The following is a 25,628-nucleotide window of genomic DNA, read 5'->3' on the forward strand; positions in this document are numbered from 1 at the left end:
TGTACTACTACTACAGTCATAGCCATTGGCATAGCTAGGGGGGTGTTGGGGGGACTATTACAGTCAGCCATTGGCGTAGCCAGGGCAGGATTTGGGAGGTCGAAACCCCCCTCCCCGTTTCCCACGGAACAGAAAGTTTCAAGAGGTGGGCTCCGAAAGAGTGACATGAATGAAAGGGACAGCTTGAATGTTAAAGCAAGGCGAGGTGTAGTGGCAGACCGGAGGAAGAGGGGATGGGGGGGGGGGAAGGTCCAAGATGGGTGCGAGTTGTCATGAGGGCGATAACCTCCCCCAGCACAGAACATTGCAGCCTCTACCTCATTCCGGATTGTGTTAACCATAACTGCTTAGGGACCACGCTGCGCAGAAGCAAAGCATTCCGAAAATATTGCGACTTGCTTGTCTAGGAAATGCATAATAAGCACCGCCTCCCTTTTTTTTCTTTTTTTTTTTGGTTCCCTTGTCTTTGACTTTCATTATGTTATAAACTTGAGAAGAGCTTGTCCTTAGGCTAGTTTGTACACGCTGTTAAGATGAAATCAGGGCAATAAACAGGACAAGAAAGATCTACAGAATGCTGATTTGCGCATGGAAAAATATATCAAGGACGGGGGTGCTGGGCCAGGGAAGCCAAGAAACCACCACAACAAACAGGTGGGAGGGCAGGTAGGTGAATGGCCTCGAAGTCCACGCCGATACAGAAATATAGGAATGCTAGGGGCCGCCGCGCCATTCAACACTCCGGTGAATGTTGAAGAGTGCGACAGTGACTAACGGAAAAGAATTTTAAGAAGGGGAGTGGGGTGATAGATACGAGAAGGGGGAGGGGGATGTGGATAAAAGGGGTCAAGAACGAAATCGGCGGATAATTATGGGCATAGAGAGAGTGTCTCGTCACTGCCTGATCGCTCGACACCAGATGGCCGTGGCCAGTCGTCTAGCTGAGGCTCACCTACCCTATCGTAACGTGCTGCTTGCTGCGGAGAGCCCATCCTAACTACACACCTTAGAAATTTCCAGAATAGACGGGTGTCAGCAGACACAACACTTTCAAATCTCACGGAGCTACTGGCCCTAATTTTACTGCGAGCTATGGATGCCGTAATTTTCACAAAGGCTTCTAAACAGGAAGCGGCCCTGCTTTGGACTGTCTGACTCATCAATTCCCGAGTTTGATCAAATAACAATATGTGTCGCGTGATGACTACAATGCCATGATCGTAAGTTACTTCCAAACATCTCTTCAAACAAGTCGGACAGAAGGTCACCGCAAATGAGTGAAACTTGCATCATATGATACTATCGAAGTTCTAGCGCAAGGCTTTGTTTCTCTATTTTTCAATCTAGAATAATATAGCATGCCCACAACGCTGAAAGCATGACTGAGTGATAGGCGAGTTGAAAAATAGTGCCAGCCCTCTTCCATACGTAGCCGTACCGTACACTCACTAGAAGATCTGGGCTGCAACAAGTCTGGCCTGCAAACAAGACGACACAAGATAGCGCACTGTCTTGTTTTTGTTTGGCCCCATTTTTAGTGCTGTTCACTTTTCTAAGTCATGTACCAGCTAAGTAATCAACATACATTATATAAATGCATCAATTCTTAAACGAAATTTTATATTTTTAATTATTACTTGTAAACATAGCATAAGGATGATAGCATAAGTTGATTATACATGCATATATATATATATATATATATACAGGGTGTTTCAGCGAACACTTTCAAAATTTATTGAAGGCTGCCTGTGGCAGATAGCAAATTCTAGTTAATGAGCTGGTCTACTCGAAAAGGCGGACATTACTTGCACGAGAAATTGAGATGCATAATCGACTAATTAACAAAAAATCCCTAATTCAGTTTTTTAAACTAATTACCTGATGGCCCATATTGCAATTTACAAATTGTAATCGTGGAGTTCGCAAGGCGGATCCACTTAGAATGAATTCTCAGTATGACATGAGTTTCGAGATAATAATTCCTGAACTTTACAGAGAAATGCATTGGCGTTCAAGTTAATTTTGTGCTTAAATGCATAAAGCAACGTTTTGTAAAGAAACTAAATGGAACATCACTGCAGTTCTCCGCAAAGTTTGGGAATTAATATCTCGAAACTGGTGTCATCCCTAGAATTCGTTCCAAGTGGATCAGTCTTGCGAACTCCACGGCTACAATTTGTAAATTGCAATATGGGCCATCAGGTAAATAGTTGAAAACATAATTAGTGAATTTTTGGTAATTGGTCGATTATGCATTTCAATTTCTTGTGCAAGTAATGTCCGCCTCTTCAAGTAGACCAGCTCATAGACTAGAATTGTGCTATTGGCCACAGGCAACCTTTACGAATTTTTGAAAGTGTTTGCTGAAACACCCTGTATATATTGAGAGAGAAAGGAGGGGGGGGGGAGTAGTCGTTGCCGGCGAACCCCCCCCCCCCTCCCCCCCCGAAATAAATTTCTGGCTACACCACTGGTCATCGGTCATTATAACAAAATCAAACTTGACACAGAAATACCTTCATTATAAGTGATATTCGTTATAAGCCTACCTACATGCTAATATCAATAAGTCGACTTCCATTAATTTGATCTTGATGGGACCAACGAAAGTGGTCGAATAATCCGGCCGGTCGAATTAAACAAATAGTAGAAAAAACGCTGAAACACGGTGTGTCAATTCACTCGGCATTTTCCTTTTAAGTTAGCTCCGCCACAATACAGCTGTGTTATGCGATGAAGCATACCAAGTGAAAAAAAAAAAAAAGAGGTGCTCTTGTTACTGGACATAGCACGTGTTCTTAATTAAAACAGGCACAAGCACTGACTACGGTCACAGTACGAGCACTGAGAAGCTTAATAAGTTTACTGGCAGGCCTTCAGAGTTTTAGATAGACACCCACTCTTTTGTTGGCTTTAAACGTCCCCTCTAGTCTCAGAGTTGTTTCATTTTACCACCTTTTTTGTTAGCTTTCCCAAAAGACCGGATGGTTTTTCTCTGCTTCTCGCTGCACAGTGCATGCACGTGCATATAATTAAAGAACACGTACTAGGTCCTTTAACGGTCTCAAATACAAGACACGCATGATGGGCGAAACGAGGGCTCAAATCGCCACAGCAACGTCAGAAATAGCTCTGAATTGCTGCCAGTATGCTTATTAGGTGTCTAGGTGCTCATGCAGCGACCGGAGACAGCACATGCATGCCTGTATAATTAGGAACGTGCACTATGTGCCATGACAGTGGCACTTTTTCATTCTTGGTATGCTTCACCAATCAACACGGCTGTATTGCGGCAAAGGTAAGTAGTCAAGTTCGAATTATTAGGCGAAGGCCAATTTTGAGATCGGAATAATGGAGGTCTGGACCCATAGAAATGTATGGACGCCTGCCTAGGACCTTCGGTCGGGATCAAATTAACTGAAAAATCGAATTAACCGGAGTCAAATTAACGGAAGTCTATTGTACATACTTTGAGCTGCTGAGCATACAAATATTCATTTAGCTGTACTTATAATGCCTCAAATCATGCATTTTCGGTTTCGTATTAGCTGTACAATACTGATTAAAATAAAGTGCAGTCAACCATATTTTAAATTTCGTCTGATTATATCTGTGATCCTATAACGAGGTTTGACTTCGCTCCTTAAGACTACTACTATTACTAACAACAATGGCAATGACAACAACAGTTACAACAATATTAATGGGTGACTTCATGGTTCTGCAAACAATGGAAAGCCCTAGCGTGAGCCCACTGGTTGCAAAAAAGTAGGTGAGCATTTGACTCTAGCAATACCTTCATTAAAAAATTAGGCAAATTTTTAATGTTATCAAGTTCAAGGAGCGGAAACTCAACCTTTGGAACTCACAGGCAGTGTCTCCAATTCAGCGACAGTACAGCTAAATGTGACAAAGTTTGTAGGCACACAGTAAAATATGCATGGTTCAGCTTTCACCTCCTTCTAAAGTAACTGTTACATGTTGTTACTTTTGAAAACCATAGCTAAAATCCAAATTGGTGCTTCTTTAGTGTGGCGTGCAGACCCAGATGGGTCCTCGAGAGACTTCAACAATGCAAGAACCTATCTGAAGAGGAGGCAATTGACAAGTATCGTCTGTTGTAAATACAAGATGTCAGGCTTTTGACTGAGAGTCTAGTTTGAGTTCAGCTGTTAGCGGTTACAAAAAAAAAAAAAAGCACGTGCACATGCATGCTGGTATAACATGCACACACGCACGTGTGAAATGTTAAGCTATTACAATCACCACCTTGGAAGTAGTGATGCGCAGTGGTGAGGCGTGGGGTGACCCTGCTGGCTGACCACTCTGCCCAGTGTCAGTGGGTTCAGGGCTGCCACTCCGCGAGGATGCGTTGGAAGCAGCATCGTCATCATGATGAGGCACATTCTCTGGGAAGGCGGCCCCATCATGCTGACCTTTGCCTGCAAGCACGTACGGTTACACGTTGGAATTCACATGGTTAGCATGCTGTTCGAGCAGACAGAGCCAAGTACAGTAAACCGTCACTACAATGAAGCCACCGAGACAGGAAATTGACTTGGTTATAAGTGGTATTTAATTCAATGTGCAGGAGCTATAAAAGAGTCATAGTAATGTGGGATGTACATTCCAACAGAGCAGGAGCATGTTAAACATATATTGAAGCAAAGCTGCATTGTTTAATCGCAGAATCACAAAATTCTGACACCAGTGAACATCTGCTTTGTTTTTCATTTTTATCATGTCATACATTCAGTCCCAAGGAGCTGCCACCAAGTAGTAGTTGATCTCTTTTCGCGTCAACGCCACAACGAAATTTTTCGCGTGTCCCGTGAATTTCGTTGTAGCGAGACTCGCACATAGCGTTGTAGCGTTGTAGGGAGACTGTATACATAAGGCAACTTGTTTCTTATAATCCTTGATAATAATAAGCAAAAATTTTGGACTCTGGCTGTTCTCCGATTACCATTTGACATCGAGCATGCTGCCACACGCCACCCTTCACTGTCGCATAAAAATGGCTGTGGAACTCCCTTTAACAGCTTCACTGTAAAACCAGTGCATGTGCTGCATGTCAGTAGCACGCTGTATAAAGTTATGTGGCACAAGGCATTTTGTGACACAAAATAGAATTGCAGGGGCAATTCTGCTAGGGCCACTTGTCAGCGACATGTGTTCTGCACCAAGCGTTTCTTTTTAATGGGTTAGCATTAGAAGTGTGAAGTGTGGGAAGCCAGTCACGTAGAAGAGGTATATATATATATATATATATATATATATATTAGGGGTATGTGAATATCAATATTTCAATTTCGAAGAAAATTTGAATAATGAAAAACAAAGTGCAAATCAAATAGAATATTTTTCTAGTACAGTAGAAAAGAAAAGGTACGAGAAAAAAGGGATGTTTACAGCACAGAAAATTATGTACAGAAAAATTATGCTTTGTGGTCCCCAACAAAATTCTCTAGTACAACACTTCTGCTTGACAGTGTCATAACTGCAGTTATTTAATGTTGTCATGAAGGAATGCTCGCTGCTCTACATATTCGGGGAGCAGCGACGCCCTCCTGCGTGTCACAATTCCTTCATACACCGAAAAGAGCTGCTCACTGGACATACTAGCGTCTGGTATCCCCAGGTATCTCTTCCCAATCCGAGCCTACAGAGGGCACCATGCTTACACAACCACTCACATGGATCTTCTTCTTGGACCAAAATTTCATCATGCACATATTTTTCAACCTGCACTTGTGGCAGTAAAAATTGCTGTCACAAGCAAGTGAAAATTGCTGCTGTGGAAGGAGTGCTGATGTGGAAGGAGCCCCTTCAGAAGCTGTTGTTGCCGAGGACATATCTGGATTCCTTAGGTGTTTAAATTTTACTTGCTTCTTCTAAAGGCAGGTTTTTTAAATACTTCAGAACAAGGGTCTGAAAACATTGCCAAGCTTGCTACTTGGTCAAATTTGTAGTTTAGAAACCACGTTTTTAGACACTTAGCCAGATTAGTAGTAGAGGCAGAGGTTTCCACCTGGCGGCTGGTGCTGTCCAGTAGTGTGGGTACTTGAGCTAATAGTGTCGAGCAGCCATAAGCACCAGCAGAGGCTGCATGACAATGCCCCTTCTTACATTTAATATGCTTCACTGCAATACATTTTGCATGCTTCACCGCATAACATAGCTGTATTGCGACAAAGCTGACTTAAAAAACCAACAACAGCAATTTTTGTGGGTTCAAATATTTCAAATAATAGTAAAAGTTTATCGCATTGAATGCTAACAGATTTGAATCAAATATTCGAAGTTTCGAATATTTGCACGTCACTTATATATATATACAGTATGGCCCACTTATAATGTGACCGCTTATAGTGCAGGACCGGATATAGTACGGTCTTTTCAGACTCCCGTTAACTTTCCCATAGCACTACATGTATATCCATACCGCTTACAGTGCAGCCGCGTGAAAATCTCGCCGAAAAGGGCGGCAGCGAGCACGCTTCTCAACAAGATGCGTGCTGCCGGCCGGCGTATGCATTATTCAATGCAATCAAACTCTCGTTAATTCGGACCTATTTGGCCGCACATCGGTTATTCCACACTACTTTCGGAGCTCAGTGAGCGAGGAGCGCCGCAAATGTGCGACGTAAAAGAGCAAGAACGGCGCTAGCGTCCAACCGAAACGAAGCGTTGAAATCGTACGTGAAAATGACAGCAACGCCGGAACGCTTCGAGCCTATTTGTGTCTTTAAAGTCTGAATTCTTGCGTTTACCGCTACGTACAACACCGCGTTGGCCGCGGGCTTTCGTGACTGCGTAGTCGTCATCCACGATCGCGTTGATAGCGGCCGCGGTTTTCTTTGCAGCGGTTGCGGCGAACAGTAGTTTCGTTTTTACTCAGTACGCGCGTCAGCCACGTGCCTAGAAAACTGCGTAGTCGCCATTGATGATCGCATAGATAGCAACCGCAGTTTCAACTGCAGTTGTTGCCGCGAATGGTAGTTAATTCGTCCACACTCGGTGCGTGCGTCGGGTGCGTGCCTTCAGCACCGCAAAGTCGCCGTTCATAATCGTGTCGATAGCGGTCACGGTTTTTTCCGCAGCGGTTGTGGCAAACAGTTGTTTCGTTTTGACTCAGTGCAAAGCTGTCAAGCTTGAAGAGCACCGGCTACATCGCGATTATGCTTTCGCCAGCTCACTGGCGAAAACGTAATCGCGATGTGTGCGCGATAGTACAAAGCGTGTCTGCATGCTTGGTCTACATGTTTTGCATGCGTGCAGTGCTTGAAAATCGTTTTGGTTATAGTGCGGTACCGCTTATAGTGCAGATATTCGCGACTCCGGCGACTTACATTATAAGCGGTCTACACTGTACATAGTGCCACTCATGGTGGTCTGCTCCGGACCACTATCAGTTGCACTTCACTCTTTGAAGAAGCAGGACGTGTGTTGAGTGAGCTCCTCAACAACACTTCACAATGTGGTGAAAGCAGTTCAAATAATGGATCCAGGACTGCAATGAGGTGTGATATAATGCCTCACACATTTCTCTCATATTTACCGCAGGACGTGTATCAAGTGAGCACATCAACAACACTTCACAATGTCGTGAACGCAGTTCAAATCATGGATCCGGGACTGCAATGAGGTGTGACATAATGGCTCACTCACCGTATTTATTCGAATCTAGGCCGATAGTTTTTTTTCAAATAATCACATACGAAACTCTAGGGTCGGCTTAGATTCGAGGATTTCAAAAAACGGGCCAGTTTTTAACTGAAACTGATAAATATGGTGCATAGTTAGCGCCATCTAGAAAAGTCAGTATCTCAGCCGCTACTAGCCACGCCAGTAGCCAACTGAAGTACACGAGTATCGGTAGTATCGGTATGGTGCAGCATCGGCGCGCGGTGTGGCGTTATCGTAATGGCACCAAATGGGCGATGCCACTATAGTGCCGCTTTGTAAACGAATACTGTATTTACTCGAATTAAACGCGCACTTTCAACACGACCCGAAATCTGCGTCGGCATTTCAAAATGGCCGCCTCGCACGCGCGTCGAGCCTAGCTACTGTAGCATGCGGAAGCTTCCTCCGTGTGCTGCAGTACACGTGCTTAGGCAATAGTCTACCGTCTGTCTTCACATTCTCAGCGTCTGCTCTATCAGCACGAAGTACCGAGTTCATCATGATGCCGCACTTAAAAGGAAAGTGATCATCTGTGCGGAGACGGACAGAAATCGGGCCGCATCACGGGCGTTCGGAGAATCCGAAACTAGCGAGCGGGACTGGCGCAAAGAGAAGGAGAGGATTTTCGCCAGCAAAGCAATGCGGAACGGTTTCAGTGGACCGAAGCAGGACGTAATCTGCGACGATCCACTCCGGCGATACGATCGCCTTGGCCCTATCTTGAAAGCAATCTGCGACGGGTAAAGTCCGCCGCGCGACAGGTAAAGTCCGCCGCGCGACGGGTAAAGGCCGCCGCGTTGAAGCGAGAGGCATGCTAGCACGAAGGCGCGCTTCGTCTCCAGCGTTCTGACAGTTCGTTTCCGCGGTCAACGAGCGAGATGTGTTCATGTTTGCTTGTGCGGGCGTGACACCGTGCTTGTTAATAGCGGTCTACTAATTTGCTATCGCATTCGATGCATCGCCTTTCGGGCGGAACTGCGACTTTTCATCGCAACTTCAGTGCATCGGGAGGAAATCTATTTTTCCAAATGACAGAAAGTTGTATTTCTGTTTGAAAGCATGAGGTGCGCGGTACTGGTAAAGGACTTTTTTTTCCTCACGGAAAACGGGTGCGCGTTACAATCGAGGAAGCGTGAGAATCGAGTAAATACGGTAGTTGTGCTAGCCGTAGAGGCATCGTCAAACGTTCGAGCCGGGCGGAACTTCGGCATCGGTCTGTCGTTGGAGGGGGCCACGGGAGATGGTTTTTGCGTGCGCCGCAACGTGCGCTCCTTCCAAAAATGCAGCATCTCTAATGCGCTGGATGGTACTGAATATAGCGCACTGTTTCAAGATGTCAGCAGTAAGCAAGATAGCGACGAGGCTAGCAGCGATGGTGACATAGAATGAGCTCGGCGTGTTCAAATTTAATAAATGCTGTTTCATTTTGCGAATGCTGTCCTCGCTTTTTCGTTCGGCCTACATTCGAGGTAAGTTTTTTTTTTTTCTGACTTCGAACTTTTGGGGGGTCGGCTTAGAATCGGAGTCGGCCTAGATTCGAGTAAATACGGCATTTCTCTTGCATTTACCACTAAATCGCCACTGAAATTTTCTATTTTCTTTCCAAGCTAGCGTTTTGTGTTGTAGCTCTTTGGCTTTTCAGTCCGTGTGCGTAAAGTAAATACTTTCTTCTTTTGCATTATTCTTCTGTTACATTATTTTGTCTGCTTTATGCGAAGACCATCTGGAAAAGCCAGTCATCAGGCATTTACCTATCAACATTCGTAAACTTAAATGGGTGCAGACATCCTGGTTACATGCTTCTACTGTTGGATACACACAGGTGCTCAATCTGCATGTTTTGCATGTGTTGCACGCTTTGAAAACTGTCATTTTGGTTATAGTGCAGTACCAATGAATTATATTGCAAATATTCATGACTCCAGTCACTTGCACCGTACTCTGTCTAAATTAAAAAATACAATATATGATTGAAAATGTCTGGCAGATAGATCAGCGTTACCTCCACCACCAGCCCTGGAACTGATTACAAGTCGCCACATGTGGAGCATAGTGCGGCCAGTACCAGTCTTTTCCAGGACAACCAGGTAGAAAGGCTCCTCGAACACAGCTGTGTGACGAAGATCTACAAAGGCCTGTGCAAATGCACCATGAAAAATTTTTTTTAAAAATCAGCAACAGGCAACATTCTGCACACACAAGCAAAACGAAACCAGCAAGCTAACCTCTCCTGGCTTGTGAGTTCTTAATGTAGTACTGATCACACACTCCTAAAATGAGATGGGAAACAAAAAAAAGTTGAATTCTGATATAATTTGTAGTTTCTTTTTTTATGAAAGCACACCCATGTGACACCTCCCAACATTTAGAAAATGAAGCTCATGAAGCCTCTCGGACAACATCTCTGAAAAGGCTGGCAAAAGAGACAAACTCATGTGGCTGCATCTACTGTGCACACAAAGTGGATGGTTCACAGCTGGCTTTAAAAACTCAAGTTGGTACAAGAAGTGGTGTTATGCTCGTGCAAATATGCTAAATTAGCATTATTTGCCAAATGCACTGTTTTACTTCTTACACTATATTAAGCAAGCAGAAATAACATGAAATATCTTCCCAAAAAGCTTTTGTTGTTAAACCTAGTAGTGCGAATGCAGCAAAGTCTGAAGCCTATAGCCGAGTTACCACTTCTAAAAGTCCCTTGTGCTGGAAAGAAAATTTAGTCAGGTGGCTCAAACATACATTAGGTATCACTTCCCTCTTTTAAATTTCTATTAATTGGAAAAGTATATATTTAGGTAATCAATAATTTTCTACTTGATATGTTTTGTCAGAATGCAACTTTATTAAATTATGTTCCACACATAAAACCAGACCTTTGTCATTTAACTGCAGATGCAAATTAAACAAAACACGAGCCATATGCCGCAGGTGTATTTTTTTCTTATTTTTTAAAAGTATTTCATCCAACAATCACCAAATTGAGTAATAGGCTACCTACAGTTTTGCATTACTGGGGTATGAACCAATGAAATGACAAATCATGAAGAAATAATGCTTGTGTAGTTTTTCTTTGTTAAGTTTCACCCTCTCAGCATCAGTAATGAATTTCTCATATGAATTCCCCTATAAATGTATTACTAACCAGCCAAATTATTTATCCAGCACCTATGTTTTTAAGGAAACTGCCAAGGTCAACGCACCTGAAATGACGTTTCCAGTAGCCCCACATTCTTTTCCAGCGTCTCGTCTCCGGGAGCACTGGTTGAACCACCTAGCGCTCCTTGCTTGGCACCCATTATGAGCTGTTCTTGGAATACATGCAGCAACTGTGTGTTCTGCCAGTCCTGCAGCAAGAGAAAACAATATCATGAAAGAACAAAAAGTCAAATGCACTGTACAGTGGTGCATTGACGAACTGAGATTTGCAGCAATTTTTGGAGAAGAAAAATGATAATTTTGGAGCAGTTTGGAGGGAGCACGCAAATATAGATTTCGGAGCACTTTAGAGCAAATAAATGCCAACTACTGGACACGTCCTAGGCTATTTCGGACAGTTAAAATTGACAAGCATTATTCCAGAAAGTATTTGCTTGCTGTAAAACAATGCTGCTTTGCCTCTAAATACCAAAAATGGAAATTTGAGTATCCCTTTAAATGAAATTAAGGTAACAAACCTGTTCACACAGTATGCTGTAATTTGTTTATTTCAAATTGAGTAAATCTGCTCAAATGTTGCCTTTCACATCTTACGAATTTTTTTTTAGAGCTGCTTAGCCATGCTTTCAGCAAGGCTAGTGCTAGCATCAGTCAGAAACATCTGGCCAGACTAAATGCTCCTCTGAACCAGGCCCGCCGTGATGAGCCCCTGGTAACGCTCAAGCGTTGTTTCAGACGACACCAGGCAATGGTGTGCTTTACCTCGAAAGGCTGAAGCCTTAGCTCAGCAATTGGCTGATTCACAACTGGAGCCGACCATTTATTAGGACACCAACAATTCAGACAAGCTCGATTATTCGGACTACTTCAAGGCACTATCACTGGCTCATAAATTTAATGTATAAGTATGAGCAAAATTTCGGATACCTTAAGGCACCTTAAATAATTCAGACTCCGCCTGCACAACTGCGTGCTAATTTGACCGCCGAGTTCAGCAGAAATTGCGATATTTTGGCTTACATACATCGCTGGCATTTCCAGCGACTATGCCGGCCATGTTGCCGACATAGTGAAGTCTGTAGTTAATCCAGCACTGACCTCACCCAGATCACAGGACAAGCGAACCCCAGCAAACCATTCTCGAGTTCCGCGGTGTTGGTTCTGCATGTCCAGGGTTTGTTCATTCACGTGTTAAATAGCAGCACAGTCCCGGCGACTTAAGTTGTTTAAGCGGCATTGACTTCGCCCTCAATGGCTATGCCAACAAGGACAATGACAGTCGCTAAAAAAAACTGGAAAGCAAAACTTTCTACGCAATAAATAAATGATTGCCGCAAAACGCAGGCCCACCATTAAACTGAGAACCTGAATGGTATTCAGTACCACGGAACATCACTAATTCATTAGTTTCAGAAGAAAAAGGCACTAGATCTTGTTCAATAGAAACACTATTGATTAAAAAATGTTGTTTCACCCGAAAGGCGAAGCATCAATTGCGATAGCAAATTAGTAGAGAGCTATATGGAGTAAGGATAGTAGTTTTATCAGCTGTATAAACTAGGACATGCAGCAGCACCAGCAACACGCAGAACTGTTGTCGACGCCATCGGCGTTTTGCCCGCATTCGCACGGAACACGCGCGGCGTTGGTGACTGTTGCTAGTGCCTCTGGGGATGGCTTCTTGACTTCTTTGTACTGAAGTTACTAATAGCTTGCTACATTCTTGTTATGCAATGCTAGAAAACTCCCGAACATGTAAAGCACCATGTTTTCTTGGCCAAAATTTGTAAGCATAAAATTTTGTGAAAAATTTTTTGATATTCAATATTCAATTCGATAGCAGACTTCCTTTTTTCCTTTTTTTTTAATCGATCCAATATTCAATTCAAAATATACTATTCAGTATTTCCACACACCCCTTGTTTCATTTCTCGATGTTCCAATAGCATGGTATTTAGCTGATTGTCTGGTCAGGTAATCTCTACTTTGGTGGCTCATCTACATTTTTCTGTAAATGTTTTACTTGATCCTGTTGTCAAGCGTCGTGTCATTTTGCACAATTTGTACATAATTTGTACAATGTCTGTGTTATTTAGCAACAACTTATGCTCCTGTATAACGCAACAAGATTTGTTTGTTATCTTTGGAACGCCACCTACATGTTTTTTTTTTTTTTTTGCAGTGCATGTTAACAAAGAAAAATACCTGTCGGTCAGGGGCATGAAATTTTCAAATCAGATCGAATACAAATATTAAAAAAAAGAACAGGCTTCAAATATTGAATTGAATATAGAATATTAGGAATTTCTAAACTAAGGGAAATATAAAAGTTGCATGGACTCCGTTTGCAAGAAAAAGCTCAGTTCCGTTATTTGATACCACTAATGCCGCTAACAATTGAAAGTCAATTCAATTGAGAAGCTTGTAAATCAGAATTAAAGGAAAAGTGATTGGATCTGGTGCATCATGACAAAGTCAGTAATGAAACAAAGGAACAGCATGTCACCAGATGCATGTGGCAAAGTGTAGTGCTCGTTGAACGAGCTAAGCGCAATATTACAACAATGTACACTGTTAGCAAGTAACTAAGATTTAGCAAGATTGGCCAAATAATTACTTTGCCGAAATCAAGAAAACAAATTCATAGGCTGTTTAAGGCAAGGTATGCTTATTTAATGATTGGAAACTAATGTGCATAAATGATCTCCAGGTGTTCGCTACAGAAACCGTACCCAATTGCGTCACAACCACTGTTCTCCTCTACTGGCATTGATTTTTCTCCATGTAGACTGCAACAACTGTTGTCGTCCCTTATAGTATTTAAACAGAATGAATATTCAACAACTTCGAGTATAAAATTCTCAAATCGAACACGAATTGAATAGCAAAGACTATTCGATTCGTCTCCGAAATTTTGAATATTCACACAACCCTACTGTCAGTAAAGACATGTGCTGTGATCCATGCAGCCAGGTGTAGCAACAGCCATGCACGTGTTGGTAACACTCCTTTATTATATTCATGAAAGCCACTTAAAGGAGCACTTCAAGGTTCTATGGCCACACTCACGGTTCACCGACTACTTTTACAGTACACATTTGAGAGAGACATTGAGAATTGCATTTCAATGCTCACATTTGTAGCATCTGCAATGGCATCCAGTTCAACGATGCAGCCAGGACGAGCTGTGGACTGGAGGCTGACAATGCGAAACTCCTCCTGAAGCCCTGCATGGTGCATGTCCATTCCAGATGACGTGGTGCTGGACAAGCTGATGGTCTGCAGCAACAAGAGGCACAGTTTTTCAACACATCACAAGGCCTTGGACACATTGGCAACACTCGCAGAAATAAAAGCATGATGCAGGTCTTTCATGCTAACCAGTTTGCTTGTCATGATACCTGATCAGTACTCCTTAGTGTGCTTTTTTATAACGGTTTCTTAAAGCATGAAATAATTTTTCAACTCTTTTGGAGCAGTTGTAAACAGAATCCAGGATCTAATAAAAGCTTTTTGGAATCCAGAAAAGCTAAGAAAAGTAATAAGAGATCCCTAGAAATCCAACAAAAGTCAATGAAAATTAATAGAAATCCCTTTAAATTGAACACCTTTTTCTCAGACTTTGGCATCGACATTAAATAAAACTACTCTCTGCTAGCAGCAGATCTGAGCTACTGCCCAGGTGCATGTACGACTGCTGTGCAGCATTAGGTGCACACAAACAGGCGGCATTGGCAAAATGTTGCACACCATGAAAATAGAAGCTATGAAGTTCCCTGCATGCAATATCATGCTTAAGGGCACTTGCAGCTGCAGACTCAGCTGTTTTTCCCATACCACAATTCTGTGCCAACAACTCAACCAGCCAGTACGGGTGACATTGTATAAGACAACATTTACAATTAAAAAGAAGAGGCATTCCATGCTTAATACTGTATTTACTCGAATATTATGGGTGTGCAAATATTAAGGCATTTAACCCTGCACCAGTCATCACTCATTGCACTTAGAATAAGCTCAGAATTAAGAGTGGTGTAGAAAAAACGAAAAAGAAGAAGTCCATCCTTGAAGTCTGCAAGCCCATGCCCCTTGCTACTGAGAGACTGGCTTTCCCGCACAGATTAGACGTTTAGTGGCTAAGTGTGCTTTACAGGCGAAATTTTGCTAGCAGCATGAAAAGATCACAAATTCAGCCCAAAATCGCCCCAATACTCTCAGATTAAATAGAAACAAGTGATAAAAACCATGTCTGCTCCCGCACAGCAATCAATATATTCAATTTGATTCGAACATTTCGAATATTCGAACATTTTCAAATACCTTATTTTCCTGTGTATAACTCGCATTTTTTTCTGAATTTTTCGTCGGTACGACTTTTATAATAAAATTTAAAAAAAAAGCTGCCGTCAAAATGGGATTGGATGCTATGGCCACGCGAAGCGTGCTAGGTTGACCTCCTCTGGCAGCCGCTAAGGGTTGTGTGCACACTATGGAGGTAACAAGTTCTTCTCATGATCGAGTTACCGAACCCCGTGCGAGAAGGACGGAGCAGCAATGCAAGCAGCAGCAGGCCGACCGCGAGTTGCCCGACCCCAAAGCCGTCACATCTGAAGATCACTTTCAAGATCCGGCGCACGCCGCTGCGCTAACTACGCAGTTGCTACATGAGTACAAGCTACCCCCCTCCCTCCCTCCCTGCTGCCTTCTCACTTTCCTCCCTTGTGCGTGATTCGGCTCACCGTCGCACGCTTTCACTCGCACATACAGCATATGGCACGCGGGAACGAAGCCCTTTGACTATATACGGAACATTGCGGCAACCATGACGGCAGAAATGCGCCTGGAGTGTCCATATCATTGCTATCGTAATTGCATAGGGATGGCACCCATACACTGCTATCCATATCATTGCTGTCGTAATTGTATAGGGATGGCACCCATACGCTTGTGCATGACCCGCGTTCACAAAGTGAAACATCAGTGTAATTTTTTTTAATTGCTTACGGAATGAACAGGTGCATGTTATACACCGGTGCGACTTATATACGTTTTTTTTTTTTTTTTTCGGAAAGGCTGCCATTTTGAGGGGGGTGTGACTTATTCAAAGGTGCGACTTAAGGCCGGAAAATACGGTATCTATTTTTAAAATATTCGCACACCCCTATCGAATATAAGTCGAACATGAATATATGTCGACCCCTAATGTTGAACACCCTGAGAAATAAAAATTATAATTCGAATAGAAGTCTACCCACATCTTTAAAGAAAAATGAAAAGCCTCAAAGCATGACACGCCTTTATTTACCGTAAGCTCGGCTACTAAATCTCGCGAATCAATGCCACAAGCTGCATCCTAGTCAGGACTGCCAGAGAAGTCGTCCTCGTCGAATGCTTCACAGGCGTCCTCAGCACACCAAGCAACGTCATCCTCACTGCCATCGAGTGCGTTGGTTATGCAGCATGTCTTAACGCCAGTCTGGATAATCTCCAGATTGGCCTTACAGCAAGCACAACGGGGGAACTCTGATAGCTTGGTACTTTGCTAGCTTTGTTCATAATTATTAATCAATAACTCATTTTGTGTCACACTTTCGAAAAAAGAAGCTCGCCATGTTGAAACGTTAAGTGCATGGCCCCTTGCAGTCCAAAACCGTTCACAGTAATCAACATAGCAGAACATTCTTTTTCAGCTTGGCATAAATGTAAGATCAACTAAGTGACTTGCCTATTCACTCATGCAAAGCTGCAACTGAGTGCAGATTGCTTGGTTTGTGTCCTAAAGAAGAATGTGTTTGTAATCATGCAAATTATTAAAAGATCTATAAAACTAGTAACTTACATCAGCATTATCCTTCCGACAAGCTGCTGCCAACACCTCAGCAAGCAGTGTGCGCGCATCTATCACAGCTTGGTACACTCGTAGCTGGAGACCATCCGAGGCCACAAAGCAGGCACTTGGCGAATTGGATATGCTACCCAACGTTGTGCTGCAAGGATTCAGGCGAAAAAAATGAGAAGCACAAATTAACTTCTTCACTCAAAACAAATACATATTTAATCAAGCAATCAAACTAGTAGTGCTTTCAATCTTTCTATGCAAGGATATACTAGCATTTAACCCAGTGCACTACACTCATTCTTCGAATTGCAACACCCCCATTCTCCACCTCCCGAGGCTGAACTGGAAATAAAAAATTTAAGAAAATAAAAACATTAAGCCAGTTCCACACTTGTGAAATCTGATGAAACAGCGGAGCTCTGAAAGCGTGGGTGTATAGCGTAGTGCGTATGATGCTCGCCTTTGGACCGTGAGTACCTGGGCTTAAATCCCGCCTCTCTTTCTTTCTCTCTCTCTCTCTCTCTCGCTCTCATTTTCTATTTCTCTCGCCCATAGCAAGTTGTATTACAATCGTCTGTACAACACAATCATATGGGTCCCATAAATGCATGTTCTGCAAGCGTGGGTGTATAGCCTAGTGGTTATGATGCTCACCTTCGAACCGTAAGTACCCATGTTTGAACCTCGCCTCGCCAAGTTCAATTTGTTTTCATTATTTCTCTCGCTCTCTGTCTTTCTCTATTTCTCTCTCTGCACCTCCTCTCCTCATTCCACACTCTCTCCACTTCGCTCGAAACTGTGACCATTATCGCTCCGTAGGGATCAACCTCGACCTTAAACAGCTACGCTATTAATAAAATAAAAGAAAACATGCCACCAGTGGGAACAGAACTCCAGTACTTCAATAGAGTACTCCACCAGCTGCTGCTGTCCTCCCATACCTTTGTTGGTACTTATGTAGTCTTTGCTTTTAAACGTAATGATGAATGATTATAAAATAAAATTTACCTGGCGTATATATCATTCGAATAGAGAACAAACTATATGTGCATTTTTTAAAGCAGTAATCCGCAATTTTGTTTTTTAAGTCGCATTATACCGGCTGCACGTTGGAGGCTAGCAAAGAGATTGTACTGCTGTGGCAGTGAAAGCCGATGTCGTGGTGCTGCAATGACGCTTGCATGGGGGCCACCACCAGCCAGCCAGAACCGCGTTTCAACGCAGCTGCAAGTGTGTTTGAGAGAGGCTGTTAGCAAGCAAACAGACTCCTGGTATACAGTAGAACTTCATTGATTCGATCCCGCTTCGTACGATTTCTCGACGCCAATGTTTTCAGCACCAACGTTCAGTATATCGCCAAACTGTGATCATATGATACGTTTCATGGCCACTAGATCCCATGTGAACAAGAAAAGGCGTGAGGTACATGCAATAGAGAGCATGGATGCTTTCAATGGCAGCTTCCCCGCATGCTCACCTTCCTGTGGGAAGTGAAAACACTACCATGCACTCAGTTTCCTATTACGGCACCAGCAAATTTTCTCGTGGCTCGTTGCACGTTGCCATACACAACTATCGTTGCCAACAGTATTGCGATAAGCATCTATACCTATCTGTTTCACAACATGTGCGGCGTAGGAAGTGTACTGCACGCCTGTAATAGGTGATAAGCTGCCAATAACCTAAACGTGCTGCCATTCCCTTCTGCAGACAGCACAAAGTGTGTGTTATGTTTTGCTATGGCGGCATTGTATCCGGTGTTACGCACCAGTTTGATTTTGTTTTGGCTTCCCATCACCGTCTTAAAACAAAAATGCACTTCTCAGGCCGCTCAGGCCCCAGCAGCTCGATGCGCATCTGTGTCTTGTGCTGCAATGATTCTCGCCGAGTGGGCACGTCAAAACTTCCCGCGAAAATGCTCCACTTGAAGCTGCTGACCCAGGCTGAATTCGAGGTGCACTAACATAAGCTTGCCAATGCCACAAAAATGACAATTTGCATCTTGGGCCACTCGGGTCCCACAAGATCAGCATGTGTCACATGCTGCAACAATTTGGGTTGCCTTTGGATGGCACATTTTCCCAGATAGTATGTCTCTTGCTTTTTCTTCCACAAATAATGAACGAGGTTCTACTGTGCTTCCAGAGGGAGTAAAAACTCGTTTTATACAGCTTCGCTGTCTTTGATCTATCAGCTGTCAGATTGGCATACATCTGTGAAGTATTTTTTATGAATGCATAAAGGTAATAAGTTTCTGCACACAAGAATAATAACTGTAAATTGTTCCACTCGTATAAAGCAATATTTTGTTAAAGATGGCTAATATCCACAGCCACAAAGTTGTTTGAAAACAAAAGGACAAAGTTTAGGCATATCCAGGGTACTGCCTGCCAGTCCCATGCTAGTAATTTCTTTAGGAATTCTCAACAGCCCACTGCCATAGCCACTAAGCAAGTCCACCCCGTGAGTGACCATATACATAATCAGAACTTGTTTCCAGAACACCTGTGGCATACTTAGCACTCTTAATCTTTTTTTTCCTTTCATGAAACTTCCTCTGCCTTGTGGATTTCCACAGAGCTCATTTGCCATATTCACTTCACTTGCACTTCGAGTTGTATTTGCTTTTAGCATACGATTTGCTAGCCTCAGGTGTTAGAGCAACTGCCCTAAAGGTGCTGGTCCCTGGTTCAAACCCCGAACCAGGACGAATTTTCTTCAACTAAGAAGCTATCTTTCTGAGAAACCTGTATGGGTTTCTTTTGAAACTTCATGCTGCTCTTAGGTGGGTGACAATTTTTTTCCTTTCATGAAACTTCTTCCATCTTGCTGATTTCTCCAGAACTCATTTGCCCTATCTCTCAGAAACTTATGTAAAGTGAATACAGTCGAATCTCGATAGTTCGAACTCGAAGGGGCCCAAAAATTTGTTCGAATTAAAAGAAGCTCGAATTAAAGGAAGGACATATTTTTGAAGTATTCGAGCACCATAGCACGATGCATGAACAGTGAGAGTCGTGAAATATCGTGGCGCGCAAGCGCATAGCGAGCGCAACCGTTCACGCCGGCCAATGCTCGGTTCCCGATAACAACAGAAAACGAAACTTTTGGAGCAGACGGCGCCGCCATGGCGACAGGCGGGCGCGCGTGGAGACCGTCGAAGGTGAAGGAGGAGGGCAGCAGGGAAGCAGATTTAGCCTCGGCAACTCCGCAGCTCCGTATGGCCTCTCACCTTCGAATGTCTCCGTGCGCGCCCGCCGCAGTGCTGACGCCGCCGGTACAGCCGGCCCGGCGCCGATTAGCCCTCTCCCTGAAGTTTCGGGCATTATCGGGAAGCGAGCGTTTGCCGGCGAGGGTGCCAGCGCCAGCTTAGCCCGCTCCCTGAGTTTCGTTTTCTGCCGTTATCGGGAAGTGAGCGTTTGCCGGCATGGGCAGTTTCGTTGGCGGACTGGGCCTCCGCCGCTGCATTAAGGGGTTTCTCCTAAGCTTTTGCTCTATGGCGGTGTCGGAGCAATGCCGGTCGGAGGCGCTGCCGCATTATTTGGCGCATTGATGAGAGCATTGTCGGTCCACGGTATGTTCGAATGAACCGTAGCAAATGCTTTCGTCTTACCAAATTACCGAGCGTTTTGGCCCATTGAAATACACATAACTTTGATGGGACCACGGCGTCAGTCTGAATAAACTGGCCGTTCGAATTAAGCATGTTCAAATTAACGAGATTCGACTGTAGTAGAAAAAAAAAGGGGGGGAACCTGGGTAGCAGCGTGGGAACCCATGCGACGTTGGAGAAGGCAGATGGCTCGAGCGAGTTGATGCGGGCCAGCTCGGCAACACCACCAGACTTGGACAGGGGCCCCACAGACTCCACTTTCCAGAGGATGAGCTCACTGCAGAAGCCCTCCGTGGGTGCAGCAGTGGGTGCGCTGTCACGCCGCCGCTTGTCCAAGTAGTCCTGAGGCAGCGGCTGCTCGTCTTCCTCGTCCAAGGGCTCCTTCCCTTTTGGCAGGTTGTGGTGCGATGTGGTCAACAGCAGTGGGAGCACAGGATGGCACGTGATGTCGTTTATCCTGAACCGATGACCCGACACTCTTGCTGCATGGCCAATACTGAGCACCTGTGACAAACAGTCAGGCACAGCAACAATCAAACATTCCTTGTGAAAAAAAGAAAATTGCTGTGGTTTAGCTTTGGTTAACCCTGGTTGATAGCAAAAGCTTCACTGCCCTGGCTACGGCGGCAATGTCTCCTTTCAGAGCTCCGTAAAGGCCTAAATATAGTCCGACGTAGCGTGAACACGTGCACACGTTATGTTACGTTGGCGAGAACAACAGCGGCTATAGTTTGACCGATGGTTTGACGTACTGGTGCTGCCAACCTAACCGGACGCGCGGCCAATGCGCTCCGACGCACCTGGCGTCTACATAACCGGACGCGCGCCCAATGCACTCCGACATGCCCGGCGTCTGATGGCACTCGCCCGCGTGCCGATGGACTATAAACGCGCCTTAATGCTCTCTTGTGGTTTGACCTCTAGCTCTCAAGGTGAAAACTGTTGAGTCGCCGACGGCTGCCCGAGGTAGCGTAATGAAGCTTTCACTTCAAAAAAAGAGAGAGTTTGGACAAGTCAAGCTATGCAGTCGGGCTGTCACTTTAATATTCACATTTTCACCACTTCGCATCTCATTTATGACCGACTTTTGTGTTCCAAAGCAACAAGTAAGCTGTAATAGAGACAGGATAGCAGAGGGCTCCAAATTATTTTTAGACATGTTAAGCTCTTTTAACATGCACCAAAATATCGACTCACAGGCAGCTTTGCATTGTAGCCCTATATCAATGCCACCTTAGCAGTGCAACACAACGTCCATTGGCCCAGTGCAAAGGACCAATAGCTCATGCTGTCATTTCCAAAGAGAAATGAGGTTGGTTGAAATCAGGCACGTTAATTAAAACTCAGCGTCACCCCACAGTATGAACTCTCATTAATTCAACTTCGTTCAAATGCATTAAAATAAAGTAATGAATTCGAAATTTGCAAGAACATTTTTTTTTTCAATTCCAGTTACTTGAAAAACCTTTTAGTGGTGCGCTATAGAAGTGGGCATTGCAAAAGCAATCTCGAATTAACTATATTCACGGCAAAGCGTGACTGGCATCATATTTATATGAGTTGAACCATTCTTCCAGTTCAAGTCCAGCTTAGACTTCACATAAGTCAACTGCTGTCACCCATGATTGTAAAGAGCCTGCAAACATGCAATATATATTGCACCGTTGTAACTCTTCAAACCATTTAAAATCCTTTAAAGCACTTAAAAAGTCACATTTTTAATTTTTGGGCACATCAATTCTAGCGATCATTCCTATAACTCCATGTTCACCATCCACAAAAATTGAAATGCAAACTGGCAAAGCTAAACTAAGACATGTCCCACGTGAGATAACATGAACATGCAGTGCTTCATCCTGACTGCCCTACCACTAAACATTCTCTATCCCCTTCATTAAGCTCAAGAGAATAAGTCCTACAAATATTGTACCAACTAGTAAACACAGAAACAAAAAAGCACAGTCTAGTGTGTCCCGATTTGTCCGCAATTCAATTTGCCGCACAAGCTCTACATGCCATTCTCACACTGCTACACATGCTTCTACTTGTCACCGTGCTACTGAGTTTTCTCCTGTAGTACTCCTACGTCACTTTTCCTTTACTTCTCTGTGTGTGTGTGCGGCAGGTTGTGGGGTTGCAGTCTCGACAGCACTAAGCTGCTAACTTCAGTGCAGAATATTGCTGTTAACAACTTCAGCACTGTTGGCAGTGCTTGTAACCTATGCTTTGGTGATTAGCTTTAGCTAGAATTAGCCAACATTCAATATAATGAACTTTTTCCTCAATAAAAAGATATGGGGAGAGTTTAATGCTTTCTAACGTGGTTAAATTGATCCAAAAATAAGTTTACCGATATCAAATTAACGGAAATCAACACTACTAGTTTAACCTTTTCTTGGATTTTGAAACTCTGGTGCACTGTACAAGTGTCAATACAAGTTCACTAGAGCGTGCGTTACATACGTGGGTGAAGTGGGACTCCTCGCTGAATGTGAGGTGCCACAAGTTGAGTGACCCGTTGTGGTGCTTTGACAGCATGCACACACTCGGTGTGGGGGCAGCTTGGCAGCAGAAGGGGCGCGGTTTGTCTTCTGCGTCTTCATTTTCTTCAGCCTGCATGAAAGGTCGCGTAAATGCACCGTTGCCCAGGAGGGGAAATCCCAGCAAGTTGCTCCAGAAAAGCTCAAGAGAGACGTAGTACATAAGAGCTAAGTACCCAACTTAAAACAGCAGAGTTTCTCGCTGCCATTAAAATCAGACAAACTCTGTAAGAAAAGAATGAACCCTCTTCTTGCATTGTAGCAGAGACTACTTGTTGGTGCCCCTTGCGGCACCAGTTACAAGACAGGTTCCAGCTTGACAGAAGCCACTGGTGAAATGCTAAAGCAAAACATCCACTGCATCCCTCAGGCCATCTGTTTATTAACGCTTCCATGAGGAAAGGTCAAAACCAGCCATAAAGCTGCTATACTAAAGCTCTGAAAGTGAGCTTCCCTGCAAAGGGTGAGTAACATCACTGCAATCGGGGAAATTCTCAGACATTTAACTTATGCCTCTCATGATAATAATGTCTGTGGACATTAATAATGCCCGCAGAGAGGTAATGAACATACGAAGTCAAGGAAAGCACCCATGGAAAATATCCCCTATGCTTTCATTGTCTGTCGAATTCCTATAATTGTTGCTAATAATCTAGCCCCACTCTTCCTTTTATTCTTCTCACTAGAAATATGTAGTAATGTAACTAGGATACAGTTAAACCTCGATATAATGAACTTTAATATAATAAAATCATCGATATAACAATGTATTAAACTTTTATAACTTCTTGTGCATACAACACCATATATATTGAACCTCCATATAATGAAGTGTGTTTATACTCATTTATTATAACGAATTTTCACTGCCACAATGCGAAGGAATACCGAAACAACAAATGGAAACGTCTACAGACACATATGGTGAAATGGCGGAATTACAAAAGACTGCTTGTGAACGTACCTCTCTAATCATGCGCTGCACGAATAAGAACAACCTCCTAAGCGGAGCAGCGTCATGCTCCATATAAAGTCCAATAAGTGCAATAAAATGCTATTGCCCCCCCCCCCCCCCCCGCGCGCTGTATTCTTTGGGTGCGAGTGAAAGCATGCAAAGGCGAGCTGAGAAGAGTGGTGGCTTGATGAGTGCCGTGCAGTCTTCCTATGCAAGCAAAGGGAATGAGGGGGAGATAGATGGGGGGGGGGGGGGGGGGGTGGCATTCACAGTAACATGATCAAGCCTGTGCGAAGGGGGAGGGAGAGTGGGGGACAGGTTGACAGGTAGCGCAGCTATGGCTGCGCATGGCTGTCAGCGTGGTTTAGTGCATATGCAGCGCGCATGCCCTGTAATAGAGGTAATCTGCCCCGTGCGCAAAGAGTGGGCATCGAATCATGTGCGCTGTCTTCTCACGCATTTAGTACTTGAGTTTCGAAGACGTGTTGAGGCGAGAGGCAATCGCTGAAACAATCGAGATGAAACAATCGCTCCCCGCTGGCAGCGCTTTTCATGATGGCGTCCCACACCATCAGCCACGGGGCAGAGTGGATGCGAAAGTGTGGCCGGCTTCGCTTCGTACCACCGATGTTAAGCTATTGTCGACACAGCATGAAACCCTACCTTTAGTGACCAACTCTAAAATTCAACAAAGTGAGTTTTTTTCTCATCCAAATGCTTTTTTCCAATAGCCCCATAATTCGAAACATTTTGGGGGCTCCTTCCGGGTAGAAAAATCAATCAGTGAATGTATAGTTATTGCATAAAATGTCAAATTTCAATATAAAGAAATTTCGATATAACGAAGCAAACTGCCGGTTTTACTGACTTCATTATATCGAGGTTTAACTGTATATGCCATTGGTAGTATTAGCAGCCTGCCATAGCACATACACTCCAATAAAGAAGTGAAACACAGTGCAGAAGCTACACTAAGAAGAAGTGCAAACAAAGCTACGATCACAATAATTAGCATTCACAATGATGGATGTAGTATAATGTAGCATGCAAAGTGTGCACAGCAGCAAAATAATAAGCATAAGCAATCCATTAAAAATAATTTTACAGCTACGTACACAGCTCCGAACTTAACGCACAGATATTTAAGAGTTTTGAGCTCTGCACCTAACTGGCGAGCTGGTAGCCCTGCTCAAGAAAAAAAAAAGCATTTTTGTTTTAGGGATCAGAGAGTTGTGGGTTGCAAGTGAACAAAGCTTTGCAATTTGAACGAACGGTGAGTGGGCAGTTAGTAGCTTTGAGGTCTTTTGGACTGATGCGAAACTGAAGTACAAGTAAGCCAATATTAACTAGAATGTGCCAAATGCATATCGACTTCCATAAAGAAAAAATGTGGGCAGCTTGCACTAGTGGTGCAAGGCTGGAATAAACAGCGGAGCTGCTGATCGACCTAGCTTTTCTTCCAGGTTTTACTAGGCTTGGCTAAGTTTTGCTAGAAAATGCTAAGTGCTGCTAGGCATGGTATTCTGAATCAGCTCGCTGTCGACACGCAGATTCTCACTTGGCCGTGCAACGCGCTTCAAGGTGAGCGGCGGCTTCTTCGGGTGTTCGGATCTTCTTTGTTGGTCCCATGTTAAAGATACATGAACTCGCCACAGAGTCAACGAGAGTTATGCCGCCGTCGCGGTGGCTCTGAGCTTCATCTCCCCGGTGACTGTCACGGCCAAGCTGCGCCTTCACACTTGCCGGGGCGTGGCTGGTCAAAACCTGCCGAGCCGACGCCAGAGGCACCTGGTACAGTCACGGACACCTGCATGCGTTCGGTGCGAACGCGGG

At 43.9% G+C, this 25,628-nt stretch overlaps 1 protein-coding gene across 7 annotated transcripts in view; it reads right to left on the reverse strand.

The window, feature by feature from the left end:
- The window catches only part of LOC119442642 (dmX-like protein 2), a 150,166-nt gene that overhangs the window by 91,037 nt on the left and 33,501 nt on the right, over nt 1-25,628 (reverse strand). For all 7 annotated transcript variants that reach the window (XM_049662276.1, XM_049662275.1, XM_049662278.1 and 4 more), the window contains 7 exons: nt 22,764-22,913; nt 20,443-20,804; nt 16,688-16,835; nt 13,984-14,127; nt 10,893-11,036; nt 9,695-9,827; nt 4,273-4,445 (listed from right to left, as the gene is read on the reverse strand). In XM_049662276.1, the coding sequence (XP_049518233.1) occupies nt 4,273-4,445; nt 9,695-9,827; nt 10,893-11,036; nt 13,984-14,127; nt 16,688-16,835; nt 20,443-20,804; nt 22,764-22,913 (1,254 nt within the window). The remainder of the gene's footprint in view (nt 1-4,272; nt 4,446-9,694; nt 9,828-10,892; nt 11,037-13,983; nt 14,128-16,687; nt 16,836-20,442; nt 20,805-22,763; nt 22,914-25,628) is intronic.

Source organism: Dermacentor silvarum, chromosome 2 (assembly GCF_013339745.2).
Source record: "Dermacentor silvarum isolate Dsil-2018 chromosome 2, BIME_Dsil_1.4, whole genome shotgun sequence".
Lineage (NCBI taxonomy): Eukaryota > Metazoa > Arthropoda > Arachnida > Ixodida > Ixodidae > Dermacentor > Dermacentor silvarum.